The 10065-nt window shown below is 45.9% G+C and overlaps 1 protein-coding gene across 1 annotated transcript; it reads right to left on the bottom strand.

Annotated features, from left to right (window-relative positions):
* Positions 1–1330: 1330 nt before the first annotated feature.
* LOC143002108 (serine/threonine-protein kinase BRSK2-like) lies at positions 1331–9634 on the bottom strand. The gene is made up of 19 exons (XM_076152055.1): positions 9550–9634; positions 9321–9415; positions 9067–9152; positions 8262–8402; positions 7857–7973; positions 7542–7575; positions 6959–7027; positions 6652–6810; positions 5947–5978; positions 5659–5823; positions 5441–5538; positions 4670–4823; positions 4485–4545; positions 2903–3461; positions 2691–2739; positions 2465–2588; positions 1903–2113; positions 1725–1814; positions 1331–1530 (listed from the first exon to the last, which is right to left on the bottom strand). Exons 1-19 carry the CDS (start codon positions 9632–9634, stop codon positions 1331–1333), a joined length of 2529 nt encoding a protein of 842 aa, XP_076008170.1.
* Positions 9635–10065: the final 431 nt, after the last annotated feature.

The following is a 10065-nucleotide window of genomic DNA, read 5'->3' as shown; positions in this document are numbered from 1 at the left end:
TTTGCAAGAAGGAAAATGACATCACAATCTTTTTCTCCCCCCCAAAATCCGGCATTTCGTGAAGAATGTCCATCGGTGAAATGTTCAGAGAATTCTTTTCCTTCTGCTTTGTTTTTTTGTGAATTTTTTTTGTATCGTCCTATTTTGTTTTTCCGAGTCGATAGGTGAATACTACGGCGATATGAGACGAGCTCGATGAGAAGGGTGGGGGGCGTCTGTTCCTTTCCACAGACCTGGAATGCTCTATTTCAATTCATTCAAATTTGGGCACAAACAGCTGAGATGAGTTTCATTTTCGTGGAACTTAATTCACATAGTGTTTTTTTTCCCATATAGTATGCTTATATTTCTTTTCAAATCAAAAATAATTTTCTTCAGAGCAACAGGGTTCCGATGCAAGAAAAAACACGTTTGCATCGTTTCATTTTTGTCTCTGAGTAGAAAGAAAATACAAAAAAAAAAAAAAGAAGTAAAAATCCCAAACGTTGAACTTTAAATAAACGCCTGGCAAGAAGCAACAGGTCGGCTTCCCCTTTCCAACTGGTGATCGCCGTGCTACCGACGGCCTCGAAAAAAAGAAACGCGCAAACCTAAAATCCAAACTAAATAAAAAAATATTTCTTTGACATTCATCATACATCAGGAGAAAACTTTGCTGGAGTTTCTCGTTTCCGGATGTTTCTGTTTTTTCCGCTCGTTGAAGTGGCGAGCAGGTTAAGACTCTTCGCCTGCTCGGATCCGGTCTTGCTGTCTCTTCCCGTATGGGGTTTGGTATTTGCATGTTATTGGACGGTGATATGAGCACACTGGGTAATTTTTAGACTAATCTTCCGAAACCGTCATAACACTATTCTTCTTCATTTTTTGGTGTCCGATATTGTGTTACAATGATATGGTAAGACTATGTATCTGGTCGTCGTTAGCATCCTTTAGCAGGCTGATTTGCTAACTGGCATGCACATTAGCACTTCAAAATTCCTAGTTTTGATCAGTGAAGCTGTATCTATGATGGATACCAAACTGCTCATTCATATATCGTTTTTTTCCACTTAGGGGGTGAGTCCTTAACTCTTCTTTTCATTCACGGGCAGGAATCCTGGTATTCCGAAAGGATCAAGGAAATGTTGCGTTAAACGAAATTTTGTGAAAGGGGGAGGAAAAAAAAAGCTGTTTCTCAATCTTTGCTATGGTCGAGCAACCTTCAATAACGTCGTTAAAGAGGAGGAGGACATAGCTCATGGCTTGCAGGGGTATTTGGAGATGAAGTTACAAGTTATGTCTTCTATCCGGAGTAGTTTAGGCGTCCAGCTGTCTGCTCTCACCTCCTATCCTAAGGTTGGGATTGGGTTCCATTGGAGGACAGCAGTCGGGTTCTTTCTTTGGCCGAGCCTCTGCGCTGGAGAACTCCGCCGCTGCCTCCGATGCCTCCGCCGTCCGCTCTGTCGCCCCACTCGCACCTGTCGCCCCCACCCTCGGACCGCCTTGAGTTCTGGCGGGTGGGGGTCCCGTGGGGCCGGCCGTTCTTCTCATCTGGGAAGGGATCAGAAGAGGAGGACAGGGAAAGTCATTCTTACGTCCTGTGGTTGTCCGACTCCTGGTGCTTTTGTCGTTGTGTGAGGGTCAGAAATGACCTCAAGCTTGGCCCAGAACATTAACAACATGCCTGTGAAATTTAGGACACATGTGAAGAGTGTGTGTGTGCGTGTTTGTGTAAGCAATCTCACCAGAGAGGGCCTGAACCATGGGCTGATCATGGGAGCTGAGAAGCTGAGCCTGAATCGTTTCCACGACTCGTCTGAACCTGCGACTCGGACCTTAAATGCAGAAATAAACCGGACGTAACTAAATCAGATAAAACATAAAGAACGAAAGCTTTGATAAAGAGTTTGAGTGTCCACTTGCCTGATATGAGAGTGAATGTCACACTGTAAATTCCTGTCTCCCTCCGGCCCTCCCGCTCGGCCCTCTCTCTGTCCCTCTCCCTCTCGCTCTCGGAGAAGGCGATGTCCACCTGGAACTTGACGGGCTTCTGGAAGACAGAGGGGCCGCCGGAGGACTTGTACTCGGCCCGGAAACTGGTCTGGGAGAGGACGCTGTGGCTGAGCGACGGGATCTGTGTGGTGGGGCGACAAAGCAGCAGAGAGACCGACAGACTTACGGAGGTGGGAGAGGCACAGGGGGGCCGACGTGAGTGCAGGGGAGACAAAAGGTGAGGGTGAGGACAGGAGAGAGACAGAGTGAGCCGTTGGTGAAAGGACAAGAAAGTGAAGTGCTCAATCAAAGTGCGGCGTGAGCGAGCAAAAACTGAAATGAAGAGAAAGCAGAGGTAAAGACTGAAATGAAGTGCGTATGAGAAGTGCTCGTGAGTTTCCTTGCAGCTCTGCAGGCGGGAGGCGTGCTCTAAAAGAAAACAAAGTGGGTGAGCTTTGGCACGCAGCTTGGGCAGATCTCGTCAGGTACTCACAGACAGGAAGGCGTGGACGATGTCGGCTTTGACTGAACTCAGAGGTTTGTCTCGGATCACCACGAAGATCTGCTCCTCTTTCTCCAAGCCGATGAAGTTCCCAAACCACGACTTCTTAGCCAACCTGGCAGTGAGAAAAAAGTATGACACGCTTGACAATGGGGAACACTAACAGATGATGAGTCAGCGGGTGTGTGTGTGTGTGTGTGTATGAAGAGTGACTTACTCTGGGCTGGACTCTGGCGTGAGACTGGACATGTCTTCTGATGTAGGAACTAAGAACAGAGGAATCATTTTCACTATTGAAGACATTTTGGAATCCTTAGAAATGCTGAACATGACAGCCAATTATTGCCTCTACGTGTCCCATACCTGAGCTGATATTGGTGCATATACCGCTCATGTACGAAAATATATCAGACAAATCACGATGTTCACCTTGCAGCTTACGGCGGTGGAACCGGGGAGAGCCCAGCAGATTGTTCTTGAAAGAATTGAGCCGGGTCCTCCAGTGGGCTGAGCTGCTGGCCGCCATGCCGCTTCCGCCTCCCGGGCTGGAGGGCGGGGTCAGCGACAGCGAGCCCACTCCTCCCCCGCCTTCCGCCCGCGAGGAGGACGAAGACGAGGAGGAGGAGGGTGGGGTGGAGGAAAGGTGGTGAGGGTGGTGGACAGGGGTGCCCAGTGGTGTGGGCAACGGAGAGCCTTGGGGGGTCACCTGTGGCACAGAGTGGGCAGAGTTTGGGTAGAAGCTCTTAGTCACTGACTTAAGGACAGAGGAGGATGGGAAGAAGAAACGGGGGATGGGAGAGAGGAGTGGAGATGGGGAGGGCGAGCGCGAGGTTTGGTTGTGCAGAGGCAGGGATTTGATGGGCTGCAGGTGGGGTCGCTCGGCGGGTCCCTTGCTGGGCAGGGTCTGGGTCTTGGGATTGGGGGGAGCTTTGGGCTTGTCGTGAGGCCGGGCTGAGCGAGGAGCAGTGGCACTTCCCTGTTTGGGCTCCTTTGTGGGGGGGGTGGCTGTGGCAGAGGTGACGTCTGATTGGCTGAAAGTGAAGACGGGGCTTTGATAGGACTGGAGGGGGGGTGGGGGGGGGGGGGGGGGGGTTTGTGGGGTGGGGGATGGGGGAGATGGATAACAAGAAAGAGAGGGGATGGAACATGAAAAAAAGAAGGATGGAAATGAGTATCATGCTTTGTGACAAAAGAGTGCATCTTGTGAGTAATGAGAGTGTCAAGTGCGTCGTGTCTGCTACAGCGAGCCATCAAATCTTTAACCCTATTATCATTTTGCAATCGTGAGCGCTATGAGTGAAGGTTCAGTGACAGTTGATTGTGGTGACAGAGTTAATTATGCAGTGACAGAAGACAGTGAAAAGGAAGGAGTGTAACTGTAACTGCCGCCGGCTTAGAGCCTCCTCCATTTACTGCGTGGTATTGTGCTCGCGTCTAGTTTGTGAATGATGCAGAGCCGAGAAAGTGACATGAAGACAGAAGAAACACTGGAGAAAAATGTCAAACAAACTTCCTGATGGGTGAGAATCTGTTCAGACAAAGTGGTGCAGTGATGATATGTAAAAGTGACTGAGGAGTTGTGCGAACGTCTCGGGGCGTACGTGAGGCATGGCTGCAATCTTAAGCAGTTTGATGCAGGGGTGAGCAATAAGGGCAAAATCAATATTGCAATAAGTATCAGAGCATTACTTCAATACACACAACCTGCATTGATACGTTTGAACTTCATGTACAATATCATATAGGTATACATAAGGATATGTTACAGTTTATTTAGATATTATAATCAAACAAATGGCAATATCTTTAAGTTTCAATCCACAAAGGGGATAGTAAGCCATAGGGACTTGAGCCATTTGTGTGGGTTGTACACTTAAACATCAACCAGAGCTCCACCTGTTAAATTAGATTACACCAGAGATATGAAACTCTTTTTAATAACACATGTGTATGTCATCTTATTAACATTTGTGTGTCTAAAGTGTAACAGATGGCCAGCAGAGGCCCTTACCCTGGGGCTGCTGAGAGGGCTGGAAGAGAGACCAGTGGAGGCTCCGCTGACTGAGCGGGACCTGACAGGGTCACGAGGGGTCAAACGGTCATCAAAACAGACAAAAGAACTTGAGCGAGTGAGTACGAGTCTATTTTTTTAAAGCAGCGTTTGTGTGTGCGCACTGTAAGCACATAAGCATGTACCTCTGGCTGTGTGCAGCTGTGTCCAAGGCCCTGCGAGGCGGGGTGGGAGACCCCTGTTCGGTGACACTGAGCACCTCCAGGCTCTTCCTCTCGGGGCGGCAGCGGCCGTGGCGTGTCAGCATAGGAGAGTCTACACGCTTTCGGGGTGGGTCTGCTAAATAATTACATCAATAATTCAGATTAATCAATATTGTTTTCAGTACGCGGTTTTCTGACAAATCTTTACAAAATAACATTTCCACACAATTTATGAATAAAACTGGCAGATGTGCAGCCAAAGAAAATGTAGAAATATGCAGACATGCGTTGTCAGAGTCAAAAGTCCTACTGCTCTCGCTATGGTGATGTATTTATTTGCTTTCTGCAATTATGAAAAAGGCTGATCGCATTGAGAGTGATTTCTCCACAGGCTTCTCACTCAGTCTGCCATCTGTCACTGTGAGAAAGCTCATTTGCAAAGGCAGAATAGCCGCCCTGTCCCATAAAGCAAACCCAGCAGATGTCCTGCAAAGTGTACTGAATGTGAAAAAAATAAAAAAAATAATGTAGTGATGAGTGTTTGGTGGTATAATGTTGCACATGACACAATAAATTCAGTTTATTTTCAGACATCCAGCAGTGAAAACATAATCTCCATCCACATTCACTGGTGGCGATGATGAGTACCTGCATGTTGCTCATATGCTGTGGCGGAATTCCATCTCTGAACTCTAGGCTGAGGCAAGCTGCTCCCTCCCTCCAGTGCATCCCTCCTGCCCTCTATTGACTGACCTACGTCATTGCGTGGAGGCAGGTCCTCATCCTCGTAGCTGGGGTAACGCTCCTTCCTGTCCAGCAGAAGGTAGTATATCATCTTCTCTTGGTTTTCCCTGAAACAAGGCAAAGGAGAGACACTCGTGAGATGAGATGTAAACGCCGGTGAAATAAGGAACGAGGCGAGGACGCGGAGAGACGGACGGCGAGAGAGGATTTAAAAAGAAACGCTTAACTCTTCACACTGCAGATCGCGGGTGAGCTTGACTCTGTCTCTGAAGCAGCCCAGAGAGTGCATGCTGTCCAACACGTCCGGGTCGAGCTCAGTCAGGGACAAAATTCGCCTCACGCACACGCGCCTGGGCGGAGGCTGCTCAGGACACGGCTCATTACGGCCGCCCCTGAAACGCAACACACACACACATTATACATAATTGAAACACTTCAAAAGCTTCCCTTCAAATCATAGCTTCATTAAACATTCCTTTCACTCTTGAAGCTGTACATATAAAACATATACTCACTGGTACCAGCCGTGTTTCTGGATGGCCTCTAGCTGTAAAAAGGTGACAGGGCAGATGAGGCAATTAGTTGCTACAGTCTGTTAACAACCAGATGGCCGCAGAGTTGTACGGCGTAAACATTTCACACCAGATCCTTTTTTTTATGCGTACAAAACACCACTTTGTCTGTTCTGAATATTCTGCATGCAAATCTGAATGTGCTACATGTTTTGGTTTTGACAAGAAGACAAAATCTACCAGAAATCAGACAATAAGTGCTCTGAATGACCGATCATATACTTTTTCAGCCTTCTTCTGCTACAATGTGCGGCGACACCTAAATCCTCAGCGTTGCACAAACTGGAAGTGTTAAAATTGTTGTCATGAACACGACTCTCTTATAATTTTTAATGTCGTTCTCATGCCACCTACTGGCAAAATGCATTCAGACTGTACATTGTGCAGTGCTATCAAATAGGCCACGCCTTCAAAAATTGGACAAACCAATTCCAGGGAAAACTGGAAAACGATCTTCTCTGCTCCCGTAATAATAATAATAATAATAATACAGGTTTTGTATGGATATTGTGGTTCAAGTTCATCGCAGACATTTGAACACAGGAGTTATTATAATCAAATACAGTTAGAAAACGAGTGGTGTGCAAGCTAAGTGTTCAGACGTCCAGGAAGACCCAGTGTGTGTGTGTGAGACACGGTGGTGTGAGCGAGGTCCCATACCGTGAGCCTCTTTTCAGGGTTGACCTCAATCATGCCCTTGAGCAGAGATTGGCAGTCTGGTGGGATGAAGTGGGGCATGTGGAACACCCCACTCTTCACCTTCTCCAAGAGCTGGCGTAAATTGTCGTGGTCAAACGGCAGGGCTCCCTACGGTTGGAAGAAGGGGGGAAGAGAGGAGAGGAAGTGAGGGGGGACAGATGTGGGAAAAGGGAGGAAGACAAAAGAGCGAAATTGCTCGGAAACAACAAGAGTTTACTGCGAAAATAGGGGAGGGAAACGTGTGTGTGTGTCTTACCACCAGCAGAGCAAAGAGGATGACCCCGCAGCTCCACACATCTGCTCTCCGCCCGTCATATTTCTCGCCCTGCCAAAAACACAGAGATTATCAACTCAACTCTGACCTTCTGGGAACTTCCAACGAGCGGCGTCACGTGATTTAATTTACTGGGAGGCGATTTCACACGACTTAAGCCTCATAGGGGCGCAACACAATTTCTTTTTTCCGAAGCGTATTCTGTCAAAAGGAGCATTTTTAATCCATTTTAATCCACCAGTTACACCAAATTAAACCAAGGCAAAACATTTTCTCATTGATAGAAATGGATTATCCTCTGACTGTGCTGTTTACTGACTGCTCTCCAGAATCACATTAGCCGTCTATGAAACACAACAAGGGACGACATCAACTGGATGAGATTGTCTTTTCACAATAATGTACGAAAAAAGGTTTGGTGGAGAGGAATTAGTTTGGATTGTTATTAAGAGCTTTAACTCCACAAGATTTCATAGTTGGTAGTGTAGCTTTATTGTGTAACTCGTGCAACATTTAAATATTATTTCTTTCAAACACAGTAAGCAGAAGCTTATCGGCCTCTTACCCGTATGACCTCAGGACAAGCATAATGTGGAGATCTGAAATCAGGAGGGGAAAGATGTTTAGAGCAGATACAAAACATACAATGCAGCAGATTTTAAAAGAATGTACACACACGTGACTGTTCTCTCCTAATGTATATGTTGCAGATATGTATTCCTGTCAGGGTTTGGATACTGTGGCTGGATGCGAATTGTACATACAGCAGATATGTATACTGCAAGTTGCACAGATGCAAAATATGAGTCATTTCAGAGTCTTTATGAACACACACACACACATATACAGGGACAGAGAGAGCGAGAGAGCGGATACGCACCCACAGCTGGTCTCTAACAGACTGTCTCCAACCTGTAGGGAGGCCATGCCAAAGTCAGCAATACGGATGTTGTTCTTCTCATCCAGGAGCAGGTTTTCAGGTTTCAGGTCTCTGTGACTGCACACACACACACACGACACAATCAGGAGACAAACACAGTCCACATGCTGAGAAAAGATGAGAGAGGTACGATCAAACTAGACGTTTCCTTTGAAACGGCAAAGGCGGCTTTGATTCTTAGTTGTCAATAGTCTTGGATGCTGCGAGCTACAAGTAAAACAATCTTGTCACGTCTGCTAATTCTTCACATCAAACTGCCTACACGTAGATAAAAACCATTCTTAATTCATACGCAGGACCCCAGACCCCGAGTTAGTGAACTAATTCTCAGCAGCAAACACCAACCAGATGGAGTGACTGTGGCAGAAATCCAAGGCAGAGATAATCTGTCTGAAGAACTTCCTGGCCTCTTTGGGAGTCAGTCGGCCCTTCTTCACCAGGTAGTCAAACAGCTCTCCCCCCGAGACATGCTCCAACACCAGGTACCTGGCGGAGAGGGGTGGGTGGGGTAACAACAGATTTATTAATAATGAAGTAGTGATGCAGGAGGAGGAGACGACATCAGGGACAGAACGAGAACGAGAACGAAACCCAAACATGCAATTCTGGTACCTCCACTCTGAAAACAAACCTCTGACCTGAAATGAATTGATTAGCTGGTTCCTATCTAAATGGGTAAATTAATCAGCCGCCGAGACTACTTTGGTAATTGCGTAAAGGTTTATGTCAGTTAGAGAGTAAAATATACCAGATATTTGCTGGTTTCGGCTCCTTAAATGTAAGAATTTAATTGGTTTTAGGACTGCTGGTCAAATAAATGAAGCTGGAGATATGATACACAATAAACAATGAATTAATTGAGTTGAAAATCTGTAGTAATGATTGTAACTACACTAACTAATACATTTCTGTTTGATTGAGAGACTAACAACAACAAAAAAAGACATTAATGTGTGATAAATTCCATTGTAGCAGGAGGCTTGAATGAATTGATAGTTTGGGGTAGATTTAACATAGAAGACAGTGGAAATATTTATAGGAAATGAGGCAAAAGTGAGAATAACGATGATAAGAGCCTCTTGAAGTCATATTTATCTACCCAACATCAGAGTTCAGAATGAGGCAAGAAACACTAGAAGAGTAAACTCACAGATATTTGTTATTCTCGTAAACATCATGCAGCTTCAACACATGCGGGTGCTCAATCAGTTTGAGAATGGCAATCTCCCTCTCCACCTGAGAAGAGAGAGAGACACACACACAGAAAGAGAGACAGAGAGAGAGAAAGAGACAGAGAGAGAGGGAGGTGAAACAATTAGGAAGCCAAAGCTATCCAGAGCTAAAAACAGAGCTGCCATGTACAAATCATTAACGTCATCATCGCCTCCATCGTCACTACCGTACCTTCATCAGGACTGACTCAGACAGCTTCTCTCGGTTGACTATTTTGATCGCTACCTTCTGACCCGTAATGCAGTGGACCCCGAGCTTAACCAGTCCTGGAAGATGAGAGAACGGAGAGAAGACGAAGAGAAGACGGAGAGAAGACGCACAAATCCCATATTAGTATTATAGTAGTAGTATTATAGGTTGGTTCTAGTCAATTCCAATCCATTCTTGTGTTGGAACTCACCTGTCTGTCCCTTCCCCAGTGTTTTCTCCAGTCGATAGGGCCCAACATATTGAGCTGACTGACTCAGAGACAGTTCCTTACTCATACTGCTCTCGCTGCACGTCAAAACACTACTACTAGTACTACTACTGCACTGAGGTTATTGCAATTACTGTGATATTACACGGCTCAAACAAAGTTGCCGTGTAATACAATACAGTGCTACCTTTTTATTTCAGAAGTATGGATTAGTTAGGTTAGGGTAAAACACTGCTACTCCAAAGTGAAAACTCAGGCCGGACTGGTTGTGACCTACAAGTTTGGGGTGATAATGGAACATTCTTCATCTAAAACGGATTAATGAGCGTGGTGTTTATGTTCTGAAGCACATAAACATGTATATATATCATATAATATATATATACTGAACTAAACAGCTTGTGGAGGTAGGCTAAAGCTGAGAAACTATGCGTTCATACACTACCCTAAAGATAAACATGACCAGGTTGGCAGAATAATGAGTTTGAGTACATCAGC

Source organism: Genypterus blacodes, unplaced genomic scaffold (genome assembly GCF_046128005.1).
Source record: "Genypterus blacodes isolate CSIRO-AG114 ecotype Tasmania unplaced genomic scaffold, CSIRO-AGI_Gbla_v1 ptg000055l_1, whole genome shotgun sequence".
Classification (NCBI taxonomy): domain Eukaryota; kingdom Metazoa; phylum Chordata; class Actinopteri; order Ophidiiformes; family Ophidiidae; genus Genypterus; species Genypterus blacodes.
This window is presented reverse-complemented; position numbering and strand designations above follow the sequence as displayed.

Excerpts from the sequence above, each read along its gene's own strand:
- LOC143002108 (XM_076152055.1), bottom strand. The coding sequence starts at position 9,634 with ATGAGTAAGGAACTGTCTCTGAGTCAGTCAGCTCAATATGTTGGGCCC. Across the intron at positions 7,974-8,261 it reads TGCCACAGTCACTCCATCTG|TCACAGAGACCTGAAACCTG; the intron begins GTTGGTGTTTGC and ends GTGTGTGTGCAG. Across the intron at positions 4,546-4,669 it reads ACAGCTGCACACAGCCAGAG|GTCCCGCTCAGTCAGCGGAG; the intron begins GTACATGCTTAT and ends TGACCCTGTCAG.